Source organism: Heptranchias perlo, chromosome 9 (assembly GCF_035084215.1).
Source record: "Heptranchias perlo isolate sHepPer1 chromosome 9, sHepPer1.hap1, whole genome shotgun sequence".
Taxonomy (NCBI): Eukaryota; Metazoa; Chordata; class Chondrichthyes; order Hexanchiformes; family Hexanchidae; genus Heptranchias; species Heptranchias perlo.
The window spans coordinates 67,208,711-67,227,231 of NC_090333.1; the positions used below are offsets into that span (position 1 = coordinate 67,208,711).

General features: G+C 45.0%; 1 protein-coding gene across 1 annotated transcript in view; it reads right to left on the minus strand.

The window, feature by feature from the left end:
- LOC137325505 (4-trimethylaminobutyraldehyde dehydrogenase-like) overlaps positions 1-18,521 on the minus strand; it is a 32,687-nt gene that overhangs the window by 1,605 nt on the left and 12,561 nt on the right. Inside the window, exons 3-9 of the mRNA XM_067990678.1 lie at positions 13,130-13,259; positions 12,133-12,267; positions 10,275-10,471; positions 8,790-8,930; positions 6,153-6,341; positions 4,578-4,665; positions 1,671-1,812 (exon numbers count right to left, since the gene is read on the minus strand). Coding sequence (XP_067846779.1) covers positions 1,671-1,812; positions 4,578-4,665; positions 6,153-6,341; positions 8,790-8,930; positions 10,275-10,471; positions 12,133-12,267; positions 13,130-13,259 — 1,022 coding nt within the window. The remainder of the gene's footprint in view (positions 1-1,670; positions 1,813-4,577; positions 4,666-6,152; positions 6,342-8,789; positions 8,931-10,274; positions 10,472-12,132; positions 12,268-13,129; positions 13,260-18,521) is intronic.

Here is an 18,521-nt window from a genome sequence, read left to right on the forward strand (position 1 = left end):
TCTGCTGCTCCCAATCCTCATCCCACCATGTGTCTGGCCATTTACCTGCATGTTGAACACTTGCTCACTCCTGTGGTCAGAGCAAGAATCAAGGTGGGGGGGCAGGCTAATCAATTATGAAACCAATCTATCTACTGCACATCGGATAAACAATTACACACAAAACACCATGCATGAAAACTAGGTTAACTAGGACAGTAAGCAGCTGATACAAATCAGTAATTAAACTGATCAAATCTATTGATTCCATATCTGCATTTCATTTAAGATGACATTATATGACATGATAAACACAGTTACATAGAATGTACAGTACAGAAACAGGCTATTTGGCCCAACAGGTCTATGCTGGTGTTTATACTCCACGAGCCTTCTCTCTCCCTACTTCATCTCACCCTATCACCATATCCTTCTATTCCTTTCTCCCTCATGTGTTTATCTAGCTTCCCCTTAAATGCATCTACGCTAGTCGTCTCAACTACTTGTGGTAGTGAGTGCCACATTCTAACCACTCTCTGGGTAAAGAAGTTTCTCCTGAATTCCCTATTGGATTCTTATATTTATGGCCCCTAGTTCTGGTCTCCCCACGCAAGTGAAACATCTTCTCTACGTTTACCGCATCAAACCCTTTCATAATCTTAAAGGCCTCTATCAGGTCACCCCTCAGTCTTCTCTTTTCTAGAGAAAAGAGCTCCAGCCTGTTCAATCTTTCCTGGTAGGTATAACCTCAGTGTTCTGATATCATCCTAATAAATCCTTTTTGCATCTTCTCCAGTGCCTCTATCCTTTTTATAATATGGAGACCAGAACTGTTCACAGTACTCCCAAGTATAGTCTAACCAAGGTTCTATACAAGTTTAACATAACTTCTCTGCTTTTCAATTCTATCCCTCTAGAAAGGTTTGCTTTTTTAAAAAAAATGGCCTTTTTAACCTGTGATTTATGTATCTGTACCCCCAGATTTCTCTGCTCCTCTACCCCATTGAGACTCTTATTATTCAAGCAGTATGTGGCCCTCGTATTCTTCCTACCATTTACGTAACAGAAATGCTGCAAAGAAAATGCTATAATGAAAGGGTTTCGATACAGGACGCACTTTTATGTTGGAGGGTTTAACTGCTAAATTTAGAAAATAAAAATATTGTACTTAGCCTAGCAAAACTGAATGAAAAGTGGTCTTAAAAATTAAAATATCCACAATTAGAGAACATAGAGCACAAGAACTGTGCCTCCATCAAATAGGAACAGAACCACACTGCACGTTATTTTGCTGGAATCAACGATGCGTAAAGGTGCAACAGCAGATTGAGCACCAGAACCAATTTTCTGAAGGCAATGACTCCTCGCTGAATCACCTCTAGTAACCTGCATAAATGCTCATTGTGTGCATTTCTAGACTTGAGTGTTGGCAGGCTAATCCACTGCGGGCTACATAACAGCCGAGGCTGATCTTATCCTCACCAGACGTCCGTGACCGTGCAGGCGCTAGTAGGCGTCACGTGGTAGTGAAGATTGGGAATTCCGGATGATTTTCCCCATGCTAACCCAGGGACTCCGTGGTCTGTACCACCAACCCTGCTGAGGTCATCTAACTAAGCCCATATTAGGGAATGAATTCAAAACCTACTGCCAGTACTTATTAAATGAGTGGCTTAGCAATAAAGAAGTACCTAGTGAACACTCCAGCTGCCAAACCAAGGTTGCTGTTGTTTGCTCTCTCTATAACTTCCTCCTCAGTATCAAATGCCAGCACTGACATTACGGGACCAAATATCTCCTCCTTAACACAGGTCATCTCGTCTCTGCAGTCCCCTGCACAAACACACAGATCATTACTTATGAATGCCACAGGTTCAAAACCAGCATGTAACACGAAATGAAGCATTCAATTCCCTCCAGATCAAGTTCTGCCCCTCTCTCCAGTGTCAGGTACAATTCTCCAACTGAGAGCAGGGCTGAATGACCTCCACTAAAACACCGAGTCACGTACGGGAGAGATCTTGTGGAGCTCATTTCCTGAAACGTCCCTTCTATCTCTGGAGATCTAACAGCACTCCCTGACTGGATGGTCTGAGATCAGGAACTCATCAGCTATGGGTGTGAATCAGTACAGTTACTTCATGCTCTAGCACCTCATAACATCAATGCTCTGCACCAGACAGAAACAGGGATCAATCCTGTTTCAAGTTAGAACATTTCTATGTTGCAAACATTCATTGAAAGCGTAGTGAAATCGTGTGGCTGGATTTTTGTAAAATGAAAGTCGGGGCTGCTGTTTGAAGTTTTCTTTTTTGTCCTTTAGTTTGAAAGCCTGTAGGCAGTATAATTATCATTTTGTTTGGAGACATTAATGACTAATTTCTGTTAACTGATTTGTGGAAAAGAAAGATTTGCATTTATACAGCACCTTACACAACCTCAGGATGTCTCAAAGCGCTTTACAGCCAATTAATTTTTTTTTTACATGTAGTCACTGTTTTAATGTAGGCAGCCAATTTGTGCACTGCAAGATCCTATAAACTGCAATGAGATAATGACCTGATAATCTGTTTTAATGATGCTAGTTGAGGGATAAATATCGGGCAGGGCATTGGGGAGAAGTCCCCTGCTCTTCTTCAAAATAGTGCCACGGGATCTTTTACATCCACCTGGGAGGGCAGACGGGGCCTCGGTTTAACGTCTCATCCGTAAGACGGCACCGCCAACAATGCAGCACTCTCAGTACTGCACTGGAGTGTCAGCCTAGATTTTGTGCTCAAGTCTCTGGAGTGGGACTTGAAACCACAACCTTCTGACTCAGAGGCAAGAATGCTACCAACTGAGCTGACACTCAAGGGATTTCTGATGACTGTGAGGGTTAGGGTTGGGCCAAATTTACCCACCCAGATGGGAGGATAGGTGCTTGCTTCAAAATGACAGCAAGCTTCAGTTTATTAATTACTTGCAGAATTGAGACCCTACGAGGACAAAATTGGTTTAATTAATTCCTCAGACAATGTACGCAAGAACAAGACAGAGTCATTTTCGGTAATGACTGCCCCATCAGGGGTATCCTGCTAGGAAAGCCATTGTTGTCTCAAATTTAGCCTCTGTGACATGAAATTTCTTTTGGCATAAAGGCCTCGAGATAGGTTTACCACCACCTTCTCAAGCAATAAATGCTGGCCTTATCAGTGACGCCCATATCCCAAGAATATATGTAAAAAAAATAGCTGCTCATCATTACTTCACTTAGATCAAACCATTTCCAGGTCTCTGTGGCGAGACTGAACTTCATAATTGCCACGGTGTGAACTTATGTAAAAAGCTCATCAAAAGAATCAGATTAAAGCACTCAAACACCAAGTTAGTTTAGACTTACAAAATGGTTAGGAACATAGGAACAGGAGTAGGCCATTCAGCCTCTCGTGCCTGCTCAGCCATTTGATAAGATCATGGCTGATCTGTGATCTAACTCCATATACCTGCCTTTGGCCCATACCCCTTAACACCTTTGATTGCCAAAAAGCTATCTATCTCAGATTTAAATTTAGCAATTGAGCTAGTATCAATTGCCGTTTGCAGAAGAGAGTTCTAAACTTCTATCACCCTTTGTGTATAGAAATGTTTTCTAATCTCACTCCTGAAAGGTCTGGCTCTAATTTTTAGACTGTGCCCCCTACTCCGAGAATCCCCAACCAACGGAAATAGTTTCTCTCTATCCACCCTATCTGTTGCCCTTAATATCTTATAAACTTCGATCAGATAACCCCTTAACCTTCGAAACTCCAGAGAATACAACCCCAATTTGTGTAATCTCGCCTCGTAACTTAACCCTTGAAGTCCAGGTATCATTCTAGTAAACCTACGCTGCACTCCCTCCAAAGCCAATATGTCCTTCCAAAGGTGCGGTGCCCAGAACTGTTCACAGTACTCCAGGTGCGGTCTAACCAGGGTTTTGTATAGCTGCAGCCTAACTTCTGCCCCCTTGTACTCTAGTCCTCTAGATATAAAGGCCAGCATTCCATTAGCCTTACTGATTATTTTCTGCACTATTGATTATTTTCTGCACAAAAGCGATAGTCAAGTAATATATTGCTATCCCAAGTGAATTAACCTTTTTTTAATGTAGATTTATTTCCTGTAATAATTCGTGCATTGGCCTGAAATGCACAATCTGGCAGTGTGGTGTTTTCTGCCTATCTGAGCTATCAGGAGTTTGATGAGCACCTTGCATTATATCTAGTGATAAAAGAGTAGATTGTTCACCCCACTTACCGCATGCACAGGGTTACGATTCGGTTTATTAAAGACACTGGCCTATTTATAGAAGCTGCCTTTTGCAGTGAGCACAAGATTGTTGGGGAATAGCCCAATTGTAACTCTAAGCATTTTAAGTATGTTGCATCCTTGGCAGGCAAGTTGTTCAATTTACATTCACTGGGTGAACAATGACTTCACGTACACTGGGGAGATGTTGGTGACCACAAAGGATTACTTTGCGCCAATCAAGTGGTCAAATATTTTGAAGAAATTTTCTTCTGATATCAGCTATATTCTAATTATTTCGATCTACTAATTGCAGCATTGGACAATACCTAGAATACAGGGCTTCATGAAATAGCCATCTTTCAGTTTTGGATCATCAGGAACAAACGGATCTCCACCGCACAGAACAGTTGCACCCTGCAAACAAGGATCAAGAGATCACATCAGTCTCATACCAACTAATATCATTCAAATGCTACAACAACTTGCACGTATATAGCACTCCTCATGTGCAGGAAGATGTCCCTGAACGCTTCACATTAATGTGGAAATGGATACGCTGCACATTTGAGTGTAGGAAAGGAGGGGAGGGACTGGAGTGGCTAGGATGGGGAACCAAAGGCACAGTCAAAGGTGAGTTGTCAAAAGGAGGTTTTTCCAAAGACGGCAAGGTGGAGGGAAGTGGGTAGCGAATTCCAGAGGGCAGGATCATAGAGGCTGAACAAGCATTTGCCAAGGGTGGAGTCAAGGGAGTGAAGAGAGGTCCAGTGTTAGATGAACAGAGGGTGTGTACAGGAATGCAAGGCAGAAGGAGATCACCAAGGTAGGGTGGGGTGAAGTCATGTAGAAATTTGAAAACAAGGGCACGAATTTTGAAATCAGCAAGCGCATCAGTGAAGCTCGGACAGGACAGGATCATGGGAATGTGGAAGTGAGCACACGGATTATGGCATTTTGAATGAGTTGAAACTTTGATGCAGAGGGGCCAGCTGGACGGGCAATGGAGAAGTCATGCCTTGACACAACGACACAATGACTAGGGTTTTGGCAGTAGAGGGGAGAGACTGGGACTCAGACAGGCAACACCGTGAAGGACAGAGAAAGTGGTTTGGAAGCGCACTTGATGTAGGAGAGAAAGCCGAGCTCAAGCAGGACTTGCAAGGTTCCACGCTCCCTGCCTCCCTGAGATGGTTGGCTAGGCCAGTCTTGGAGGTGCTGATGGGAACCAAAGAGGTTGGCCTCAGTTTTGCCGAAATTAATCTAATACTTCATCATTTTTGTTTTCCAGAGTCTGGAAACTTAGCATTTTTACTTGCTGCAAGGCTTTCATCATCACCAGCCAATGATATATCTGTCTTTTTCAAAGTTCCATCATCCTTTTGGATACTTGATAGCCCTAGATGCAACCTTTCTAAGACATCTCTTTACTACAACTTGGGCGTTTTTCAATCTCGCTAATAAAATTAGCCCCTGTGCACAAAGATCGCTAGCTGCTAGATTCAAATCGGTTTCATTTAGACCAGTAGCTGCAGCATTGGTTCCAGCCAAGCAGGCCCAGTTAGATTGCCTAGCTGTAATTTTCGGTCGCCCAGCCCAGCGCTCTGCACATGCACCAGTGCAAGCGTGCGTGGACTTCCTCCCCCAGGAGTTGAAATGTAAATGTTTAAAAAGAGTGTAGGCAGCACTGTCCAAGCTGCCTAAACATTTAAATTAACTGCACTTAGGTCTACGATGGAGTTCGAGTGCAGTGTCCAAACCAACGCAGTGCAAGACCACCCCCCTCCAGGGAGTCTCACTCTGCTTCAGATTGGGCCCCCAACTCCAGATGTATGCCACAAAGAGTGAGTATGGTTAACTAGAACAATCAGAACGACAAATTTAGAGCCACCAAAATGTTTGGATACCTGATCCTTGGCCTGCTTTACATAGGACAACACTCGATCCAGGTGTGAGCGACTAATGAGTCCTCCCATTTGGGTATCGTTATGCAGTGGATCCCCAATTTTTATTGCTTTCGTCTTTGCCACTACTTTCTCCACAAACTTCGACAGTAGGTCTTTCTGTACAAACACTCTGGTGCCATTGCTGCACACCTGAAGTAGAAAAGGCACATTACCATACACTTTTATCTCAAATAATTAAATAGCAAACAAAACAGTATCTGTATCAAATGCCAGCCTTGGTTCAGTGGCAGTACTCTCACCTCTGAGTCGGAAGATTGTGGGTTCAAGCTCCATTACTGGACTTGAGCTCATCATCCAGGCTGACACTTCAGTACAGTAGTGAGGGAGCGCTGCACTGTCGGAAGTTCCATCTTTCAGATGATTTAGGACTGAGATGAGGAGAAATTTCTTCACTCAGAGTTGTGAATCCTTGGTATTCTCTACCCCAGAAGGCTGTGGATGCTCAGTCATTGAATATGTTCAAGACTGAGATCGATAGATTTTTGGACTCTAAGGGAATCAAGGGATACGGGGATCGGGCGGGAAAGTGGAGTTGAGGTCGAAGATCAGACATGACCTTATTGAATGGTGGAGCAGGCTCGAGGGGCCGTATGGCCTACTCCTGCTCCTATTTCTTATGTTCTTAACCCAAGGCCCTGTTTCAACTGGCAATCTGGGATGACTTGCATATCAATTTTGAGACAATTGAGGGTTGTCGGGGGAGGGGGGGGTGTCACTGAACACATTCCAGGGCTGTTTGCACCCTTTAATGCAAGAATGGCTTTCATTCATTGTACTCTGCAGCGGTTTTAAGCTAACCAAAAAAAGAGTTGCCATAGCTCCCACACCAAGGGAGGAAGGTTGCTCATGCAAGGTGGTAGTGTAATTAGCTGATTGGCAGCCGATGCTCGACACAGAGAGCTGAAGGAGGAGAGTCAGAGGTTGGGCTTTGTCTGTCTGTCCAGGTCAGTTTTGGGAATTCTGAAGTCTGGAACGTGCAAGTCTCACTCTAACTAGAGAAAATGACAATACCTTTCAACAATTTCCAAATGTGTGTATGCATTCTTGGCTGACTTTATTATGAATTACAACAGCATGAGGCAGCAACAGACATAGTTCCCAAGATTTGAACAGTTGAGGAATATTGATTTAGCCTATCCCTACTCAATAACCCAGAGAGGATCTATTCATCTCCCAACAGTTCAAAAAGGGAAATTATTATCCAATAATCTACATGCTTATCAGTAAATTTTCACACGTTTCAGATACAGCTATAGCACTTACAAGCTTAACATCTATTAAGAGGATTTCATTAAACTTTGTGTGTGAAGCCTTTGGATAGTAAGATGCTAAAAATTTCTCCTTTTTTCTGATCTTCCTCACTTTCTGAATGCAATTCTACTGGGAAATTGAAGGGTTTAAGCAAAATTAAACTTCAAACAGAATTTCACATCAGTCACTGGTGCCACTGTACTGGTGAGGTAATCAATCCCAGGAACGGACTAAAATACCGAGTTCCACATCCTTGTAACATATGACGAAATGCAGTTAGTACCAACTCCATCTACAGCAATTTTCTATCTGGAGGTACACTGCGAGAGGTTAAACGGATAAAACTATTAGACCAATATGGAATCAGAACATATGGCCTCAAATGAGAGCGATTTAAAAATCAAACAGTTTCTTGTCTCGTCTGTACGCGGTGGTTTTACATTTAACAACAAGGAAGGGTCTTCTCTGAAGACTGATAAGTGCGTAACTGAGTCATACAAGCCAGGGCGATCCCAAATTCAATCACCAGTCTGTGCAGAGTTAATTCAGATCAGCCATGTATGGGGACACTATAATTGGCCTCAACAGGCTAGAGGTAGGGGGGGGAAAAAGTCAGGGTTTCCACTCTTAGTCATTACATTGACTGACCTTGCTGTGTATTAATTATCACCTGGATTGGGCTCTGCTGCGATACCTCCCATGGGGGAGTAGCTCGCCAGCTTTCACTGTCTTAACACACAGGTGCAGAATGGACACTTGGGTGAGGTACCAAAGGGTGGGCTGGCAACCATGAAACCATAGCGAGCATGTGTTGGCACCTTCAGGGGAGGACACATTTTTTTTTAAAAAGGGGGAGGGAGAATATAAAGAGGGGAAGAGGAACAACCTGATTAACGTCAACTTAAACGCAAGTAAAGCCATCTTTAAAAAGTTGAACGAACAGAAAGGGAATGGCGCATCTCTGAAATGAAATCCTCGGCTGCCATCTGTATTATGTTTTAGTGGAGAAATGTTATACATCTTATTCCAATATTTAGGTAAAACTTACTTTCTCCTTTAGCCTTTAAAACTGGCGATGTCTGAACACTAAATAGTATAATCAAAACAAAGCAGATTGCATACAATAGTATGGAATGTTCTAGAAATACACTGGGAGGAAGAGGTGAAGTGTTTTTTCAGAGCGTTACTAAGCAACTCACTGGAGGTATTGCTGATCACCCTGCCAACAGCGCAGGTGATTTACACGTATGAAATAGTTTTTTTTTTAAAAATGAAAAGAACTGATTGATTAACCCAGGATCACATAAAGAGGCTTTGTTTACATACCTCTCCCTGACTCAGGAAGTTCGCCAGCATAGCGCCTTTCACAGCATTTTCCAAATCACAGTCAGAGAAAATAACAAGTGGAGATTTCCCTCCGAGTTCTAGGGTAACATGCTTGACTGTTTTTGCTGCCGTTTCCATGATCTAGAGAGTTAGAACAGAGAAGGAAATGCTTGTTCAATGCCACACACATTTGGGAGCTGGGGCCTTCAAGAATTCTGAATGAGACACCTTGGCGCTAACTCCAAGAGTGGTTTTAAATATCAGAACTTTCCCAGAGAGTAACTTCCAACTCCACTAATGTTACTTTTGTGCTAAATATTTAAAGAGGAAAACTTGCCTTTCTACAGTAGCTTATCCTGTCTCTGAGAAACGTCTCAAAGTGCTTCACGTGCAATGAATTACTTTGAAATACAATCACTGTTTATTAAATTAGGCAAATGCAGCAGCCATTTTGCACAAAGCAAGATCCCACAAACAGCAGTGAAATGGCCACTTAATATAGGTTTTTATTTGGTGTTATAATTGAAGTGTTAGAAGAAGGTAAAAGCAAATCAGCTAGAGTTTCTACTCTTGGTGATTATTTTGTGACCTTGGATGGCAAGGTACACAAAGAAAGAATGTGGACTTTGGGCAGAGGACAAACTCAGTCAGTTGTGAGGCTCCCTCCAAGGTTGAAAACCATGTTGACACCTGCAAAATGGCTAATTGAATTGGGTGGCCACACTTGTGGAAAGTACCCCAGAATTCGCAAGTGCCTTGAGGAGAGAAAAAGACGGAGAATATTTTTAAAAATACAGTGGACTTTCTAAAATGCATAGAAATGTAAATACACAGAAGCGACAAAGCACTTTAGTGCTACTGCATGACGTAGCTGTAGAATGTGGATCCATGTGCTCAGTTCACCATTAGATTTCAGCCAATGCCACGACGAGGAACTCAGAAACCAGGTGCTGCTCCGCTCCAGAGGACCAGGCGGTAGGGGTGGGGAAAGAGGAGGAGAAAGAGAATGTCAGAAGCCCAGTCTGGGTCAGATTCCTTTATTTCCCATTGTCCAGCTAGAGAGCAGAGAAGATGGCGAGAAGGTGGCCAGCCTTTCCTCTCCGGCTTTGATTGTACAAGGTGCAAGGAGGATCCTAAGGGAAAAAAGGAATTTGGGATTTTGCAAAGTTAACTTCCCCTCTCCCCCGATGCTGCTCTTAAACTGGCCACTAAAAGCTGCACATCATCAGTTATTGCACCTCTTCCTCCCTTTAGTTAAGTAGTTGGCATCTCCACAACTGCACACATGAAGTTAATAACTCAACGAACAAAATCATAGGCACCAGCTTAATGTCCCTCTACTCAGTGGTGTTGTGCCTTATAGTCTCAACATACAGGCTCAGATGATGCAAGCTTAATCAGAGCTTGGATTGATAGTTTATTTAAATTAGCAGCTCCAAACCATTTTGCTCTTGATTTCCACTTATAACTCTAACCAGCATTTACCTTGATTCCGGTAGGTACACTACCGGTAAAAGAAACCTTTGCCACACCCGGGTGTCTACATAGAAGATCTCCTGTTTCTGCAGCCCCTTGAACCACATTGAACAACCCATTCGGTGCCCCAGCTTGTGTGTAGATCTCGGCAAGCATCACCGCAGTTAGAGGGGTCAGATTTGAAGGCTTGAAAACCATGGCATTTCCTGTTTGGGCAGGAAATAGGAATTTCAGAATAGTTTTAAGATATCTTTTCTTCTCCGAATAAAAAAAGACTGCCTTTCCTCCCACTTTGCTTCATATGCACATAATGCTCAGAGATAAAACCAAGGCACATGGTGCTAACTTGGTGAAGGACACTCACTTATCAGCATCATCTGGGGTACTTGGACAACATAGGATACACTCATCTGCTACAGTGTGATATTACAGCTCAAGATTGGTTGTTGTGAAGGGAATGAAACTAGGTTATACGTCACATAGATATCAAATGCATCATCGGAAGACAAATCCTTTCCTGGAGACACAAAAGGGTGTAAGGATAAACCCAGCAACTACAGGCCAGTCAGTTTATCCTCTGTGGTGGGGAAACTTTTAGAAACGATAATCCGGGACAAAATTAACAGTCACTTGGACAAGTGTGGATTGATTAGGGAAAGCCAGCACAGATTTGTTAAAGGCAACAGCATGGAAGGAGGCCATTCGGCCCATCGAGTCCATGCCGGCTCTATGCAAGAGCAATCCAGCTAGTCCCACTCCCCTGCCCTATCCCTGTAGCCCTGAAAATTTTTGCCTTTCATGTACTTATCCAGTTCCCTTTTGAAGGCCATGATTGAATCTGCCTCTACCACCCCCTCAGGCAGTGCATTCCAGATCCTAACCACTCACTGTGTAAAAAAGTTTTTCCTCATGTCACCTTTGGTTCGTTTGCCAATCACCTTAAATCTATGTCCTCTGGTTCTTGACCCTTCCACCAATAGGAACAGTTTCTCTCAATCTACTTTGTCCAAATCCTTCATGATTTTGAATACCTCTATCAAATCTCCTCGCAACCGTCTCTGTTCCAAGGAGAACAACCCCAGCTTCTCCAGTCTATCCACGTAACTAAAGCCTCTCATCTCTGGAATCATTCTAGTAAATCTCTTCTGCACCCTCTCTAAGGCCTTCACATCTTTCCTGAAGTGCAGTGCCCAGAACCGGACACAATACTCCAGTTGTGGCTGAACCAGTGTTTTCTAAAGGTTCATCATGACTTCCATACTTTTGTACGCTATGCCTCTATTTATAAAGCCCAGGATACCGTATGCTTTTTTAACCGCTTTCTCAACCTGCTCTGCCACCTTCAGCGATTTGTGCACATATACCCCCTAGATCTCTCTATTCCTGTACCAGTTTTGGAATTGTGCACTCTAGTTTATGTTGCCTCTCCTCGTTCTTCCTACCGAAATGTATCACTTCGCATTTTTCTGTGTTAAATTTCATCTGCTACGTGTCTGCCTATGCCACCAGCTTGTCTATATCCTCTTGTACACCCAAGTCCAAGTCATTAATATATATCAAGAAAAGCAGTGTTCCCAGCATCGACCCCGAGGGAACGCAACTGTATACTTCCCTCCAGTCCGAAAAACAACCGTTCACCACTACTCTCTATTTCCTGTCCCTTAGCCAATTCTGCATCCATGTTGCTACTGCCCACTTTATTTTCCATGGGCCGCAATCTTGATGACAAGCCTACCATACGGCACTTTATCAAACACCTTTTGAAAGTCCATGTACACATCAACTGCATTGCTAACTAATCAAAATGGATTAAAAAAAATTAGGATACAGTTCTGGCGCACAATGAAAAGACAATGTATGCTCTCACCACAAGCCAGAGCTGGGGCTGACTTCCAGCAGGCTATCTGGAATGGGTAATTCCATGCCCCAATCCCCACACACACACCTAGCGGCTCCCTCCTGGTATAAGCAAACGATCCTCCAGAGAGCTGAATGTGCTGGCCTGTTCTCAGAAATAAAGGGAAGATACTTAGTGCGAGATTCAGAAAAATGTACAATTGTTCCACCAAAATAAAAAACAAATGACAAAAAAAAGGAAAGAAAAGATACGATGTCTCATTCAGGTCAGGAATATTCTAGGGTGACAACATGGTCGGTGCTTCTGCGTTGAGTGCAAGCTTTTGCACTGTGAGAATGGGATCAGTAATTATCAATAAATGTGTGCATAGCTCTGCCAAAGGACTAGATGGACAGTCATCCATGGAGTCAGTGATTCAACCGGTCTTCAACTGGGCAAAATTGTCCTCACTCACACATAAAGAATGACCTTCAGGCAAAGTGCCAGAGAGCTTGTAGCTGACCATGGAGCTGTATCCTGGCATTGGTTTATTTTGCAGTAATTTAAAGAAAACATTAATCTCCACACAGTCATGGAGGGCAGGGGTGAAGGGAGAGAACTGGAGCAGGGTAAAAAAAGAAAGTTTAAGCATGTCAGGTCAGCAACAAAAAACATTTAAAAGAAAATGGCAGTTTATTTATCAGAACGAAGTTTCCAGAAACGCCTGCCAGTTTCAACTAGGTCAAAGGGGAATTTCTGAAATTATTTTGGGTGCGTCAGTGGAATGACTACAGTTTGGTGCCACAGAGTGGTCAAACAATGTACTGCTCAGCTAGACGTTAACGCAGCAGGGGAAAAATCATAAATGTAATTAATAAGCAGAATCAATGGAAAACAGAATCGAGATCGATAACAAAAGAGATCAAGGATTCAGTTACGCTCTACCAAGACTGCTGAAGAAGTTTCCATCACTTATTAATCAGTTCAGATTTTACTTTGTGTAAAAGTTTTGCGCACTTGTTCTTACCAGCTAGAGTTCCAGCAATCCCAGCGTAATACTCCACAGCCTGCCATGCTGTGTCCACATCAACTCTGGACTCGCTGATTGGCTTTCCAGTATTGATGGATTCTACAATTGCAATATCTTCTCTCTGTTCCTGTTTTGAAAAAGACAAATATTTTTAGTTGTTTAGTAGTTTATTGACAGGACAAGGCAATTTTTCTTTTACTTCATATATTATTTTTTTTTTTTTTTGAAGAGGTTTCTCTCCGTTCCCCCCATTTTTTAGGCTGCCCGCTGGCCTTGCCCAGTGCCACTCGGTACCAGCTGTCAGGAGGTACCAGAGAAAACTGACTTACTCTTGCAATGCACTTCTGCCCAAGACAGAATTTCATCCAAGTCTTTAAAAAAAATTGACAAACAAGATGACGCTATAAAAAAAGAAAAAGACTTGCATTTCTATAGCACCTTTCACGACCTCAGGACATCCCAAAACACTTTACAGCCAATTAAGTACTTTTTTTTTTGAAGTGTAGTCACTGTTATAATGTAGGGAAGTGCCGCAGCCAAATTGCACACATGAAGCTCCTACAAACGACAATGAGATAACGACCAGATAATTTGCTTTAATGATGTTGGTTGAAGGTATAAATATTGGCCAGGACACCGGGGAGAACTCCCCTGACCTTTCTTCGAAATAGTGACGCTATGTCACCGAGCCATAGTAAATGGGCTCATACCAACTATCTTCCATGTTGTAAGCCGTTAATATTGAATGATATATCAGGAGACGATGCCAACCACAGGAAGTAGCCTCATAAAAAGCAAAATACTGCAAAAATAGGAAATCTGAAACATAAACAGGAAAAGCTGGAAACACAGCAGGTTATTTGGCATCTGAGGGGAGAACAGTCAATGCTTCAAGCCTGTTGCTCTCTCCACAAATGCTGATTAGTCTGCTGTGTGCTTCCAGCTTTGTTTTGTTTTTGTTACACGGAAGTAGTCACTTTGGGCCAATCTCATGCACTTCTGATAGTCAAGACGGGCACCTCAGCACCTCACTCTACCACAAGCCCATGGACAACCTCACAATGCTCCACTTCTCCAGCTTCCACCCTAACCACGTCAAAGAGGCCATCCCCTATGGACAGGCCCTGCGAATACACAGGATCTGCTCAGACGAGGAGGAACGCGATGGACACCTACTGACGCTGAAAGACGCCCTCGTAAGAACGGGATATGATGCTCGACTCGTCGATCGACAGTTCCGACGGGCCACAGCGAAAAATCGCATAGACCTCCTCAGGAGACTAACACGGGACACAACCAACAGAGTACCCTTCGTCATCCAGTACTTCCCCGGAGTGGAGAAACTACGCCATGTTCTTCGCAGCCTTCAACACGTCATCGATGACGACGAACACCTCGCTAAAGCCATCCCCACGCCTCCACTACTCGCCTTCAAACAGCCACCTAACCTCAAACAGACCATCGTTCGCAGCAAATTACCCAGCTTTCAGGAGAACAGCGTCCACGACACCACACAACCCTGCCACGGCAACCTCTGCAAGACATGCCAGATCATCGACACAGATACTACCATCACACGAGAGGACACCACCCACCAGGTACATGGTTCATACTCCTGTGACTCGGCCAACGTTGTCTACCTCATACGTTGCAGGAAAGGATGCCCTGGAGCATGGTACATTGGCGAGACCATGCAGACACTGCGACAACGGATGAACGGACACCACACAACAATCACCAGACAGGAGGGTTCCCTCCCAGTCGGGGAACACTTCAGCAGTCAAGGACATTCAGCCTCCGATCTTCGGGTAAGCGTTCTCCAAGGCGGCCTTCGAGACACACGACAACGCAAAATCGTCGAGCAGAAATTGATAGCCAAGTTCCGCACCCATGAGGATGGCCTCAACCAGGATCTTGGGTTCATGTCACGCTACATGTAACCCCACCTGACGTAGAGTCATCCAGACTCAAATCGTAGTTGGCTTGTTCTCCATACACAGATGCGGCCGGACCTGCTGCGATTTCCAGCAAAAAAAGTTATCTATTTTTAATACAAACCCCAGCATCTGCTACATTTGACCCCTGGTGACCCCACCTCAGTATTCTTGGATGTAATGTATCCCTGACTAACCTGTTTGAACACTCCCGTGATTGTTGTGATTATCTCCCTGCCGAGGTGTGATAAAGGGCAGTTAGAAAGATTATCTGTAATCACCAGGCATTGTTCTCTGACTATATATGCTGTGCCTTTATGCAACTCTTCACTTCACCTGACGAAGGAGCAAAGCTCCGAAAGCTTGTGATTTCAAATAAAGCTGTTGGACTATAACCTGGTGTTGTGCGACTCCTTACATTTGTCCACCCCAGTCCATCACCGGCATCTCCACATAATCACAAAGCAACATTAGCAGCCTTGCTAAACTTTACTGCCCTCCAGGCAAGGGGCAGGTTTGGAGAGAATCTTTATTTTAAACAAATGATACCAAATAGCACCTGATGAGGATATGTTAGTTGAACAATCAGACAGTGGAAAGGCTTTAACTAAGTGCATGTACACCTCCTCCACTAGGATATACTATTTTTACAAAAATACGCTAATTTTACAAATGACACTCCACCCAAGAACAATTGCATTAAAATGTAGTTGACATACTGACAAGAGGTATGGAATTCAAATGTCATAGGAATACAACTGTAGGAATGTACCAATTGCTCCATGAAACAGCCTAAATCTGATAGAAGAGAACCCGTCAATTGTTCGCAAAACATTTCTGTAACCATGCTTACGTTGCTTGGAAATGAATGGAGAGTACCAAAAGGGTTAGTTCCGCATCAGCTGAAGCCCATGTTTACATTACAACAGACGCAGTATGGCCAGAAAAACAAGTTTACAAGTTGTTGGGTGAAGTCACTTGCATTCATTTTTCATTTTCTTCGTTTGCTTGAAAGATTAATTTCCTCCCCTCCTTTAAGTCTTCACATACCAGTCCACAGCCAAAAGGACTAATAGATGATCTGTGCCCAGGCCTCCACCCACGCTGCTCGAGACAGGCTGCTGGAAAGAAACACAGCAGCTGGTGGGAATCTTTTCCCCTGTCCATCGTTCCTCTCTCCCAATAAGGGAAACAGCTGGCCCCTGTGCCTGCTGGACAGTGCAACTAGTCAGAAACTTTCCACGTGGGAAAATCACAGCTGTAACTCCACGCCCCAATGCTGGAGTGCCAGTGGGCTGCGCTGACCAACTACCTAATATGAAGACAGTATACAATAGTTCCCTGATCGCTTAGGGAATAAATGCATAAACTGGAAGGAAGCCAGGTTTGGTTAGAAAGTGCACCAACTGATCTCAGGCAGGGAGTGAACCAGTGGGCTCAATCAACGGGCCTCATCGTTACTGGGACGGGGAAGGGTTAGCCAGGGTTCCACTCCTGATCACTATCCGGTAACTCCAGCTGGGAAATCTCCATTTGTGGATGTTGGGCAAAAACAGAATGGAGCTCAGCTGCGATCCCTTCGACAGCCAAATATCCTGCTACAACCGCCATCTCACAGAGGGGAAAACACATCCTCTTGGGCGAGGTACCACAGGGCTGCCAGCAATCCTCGGAACCATAAACCTGGGCCTCCAGGAAAGGAGAGAAAATCTGGGACGAGGAAAATAACCAGCAGTAGAATACAGCAATGACTCTGGTAAAACCAGCTCTCCACCTCCCTACTCTTTCTCGGCTACTTACAACATATTTTATATAGTGATGCTACGATGTATTCTGATTATGTATCTACAAAGGGCTTTATTCTAGGGATTAGGTTTGTTTTATGTACTCTTAATTCTGTCCCCTTCCTTCCTCACACACAGGGGAAGAAAGGACTTAGTTTGTTTAACCTTTATTTTACACCTAAAACTGAAGGTGCAGGTCCTTCATAAATAAAGCTGACATTTACTGAATCGCAAGTAAAGCAATTTAGAAGCAAACTTTAATTAGAATTCAGCAGCACCACTTGCACTGTGGCAACTCCAACATTCATGGTTTGTTTAAAAAAAGAGCTCCAGCTTCCCAATGGCTCAGTGGGTAAAGGCACTGCTCTGTGTAACACTGAACCGTACACTGTAGGAAGGTCCTGGGTTCAATCCCTCATTCTGTTCGGAGTCAGCTGATTATGGCCAGGGCTGCAGCTGGACACATGGGTACAGTGGACAACAACATTCCCTCTAATTTTTTTCAGCCATGTGCGGACATAAATGCTCTCTGCATCACCGTAAAAAAAAAATCACAACTTTAAATAGAACTTTTTTTTTAGAAAACATTATTCAGGGTATAAAACCAACAGAACAAATGTACAAAATAATGGATAACTGTAACAATTTAATGTTATATTGGCTGATAAATTTATATAATTTATGAAATGGGTTTCTTAACTTGCACTAGGATTGAGCAGACCAGTCTCATTATATTTTATTTAAAATTATCTGATGGGAACGATTCCAATCAGCTTTTTGTTGAATCTGCTTAATGACTGATTCAAACAGAAATAAATCATGTGCAATCAGAATTTTTAAATGGAGTCCGAAATACAAAACAGCTGTCAAATCAGTCAGTGTGAATTTGGGAATAGGGAACAGTTTAAATAAAGCTCCTCCCTCCCATTGACCCCTCCCCCCCTCCTCCGTGGGATCGGACCTCGGACCTCCGGACACTCCCCAGCACCAGAAGCAGAGCAGAGTACCCGGGGCTGGAGCACTGGGGGCCAGGGAGGCAGAGCCGGGGAGGTGCGAGGGGCCCGGGGACCGGCCGGGGAGGTGCGAGGGGCCCGGGGACCGGCCGGGGAGGTGCGAGGGGCCCGGGGACCGGCCGGGGAGGTGCGAGGGGCCCGGGGACCGGCCGGGGAGGTGCGAGGGGCCCGGGGACCGGCCGGGGAGGTGCGAGGGGCCCGGGGACCGGCCGGGGAGGTGCGAGGGGCCCGGGGACCGGCCGGGGAGGTGCGAGGGGCCCGGGGACCGGCCGGGGAGGTGCGAGGGGCCCGGGGACCGGCCGGGGAGGTGCGAGGGGCCCGGGGACCGGCCGGGGAGGTGCGAGGGGCCCGGGGACCGGCCGGGGAGGTGCGAGGGGCCCGGGGACCGGCCGGGGAGGTGCGAGGGGCCCGGGGACCGGCCGGGGAGGTGCGAGGGGCCCGGGGACCGGCCGGGGAGGTGCGAGGGGCCCGGGGACCGGCCGGGGAGGTGCGAGGGGCCCGGGGACCGGCCGGGGAGGTGCGAGGGGCCCGGGGACCGGCCGGGGAGGTGCGAGGGGCCCGGGGACCGGCCGGGGAGGTGCGAGGGGCCCGGGGACCGGCCGGGGAGGTGCGAGGGGCCCGGGGACCGGCCGGGGAGGTGCGAGGGGCCCGGGGACCG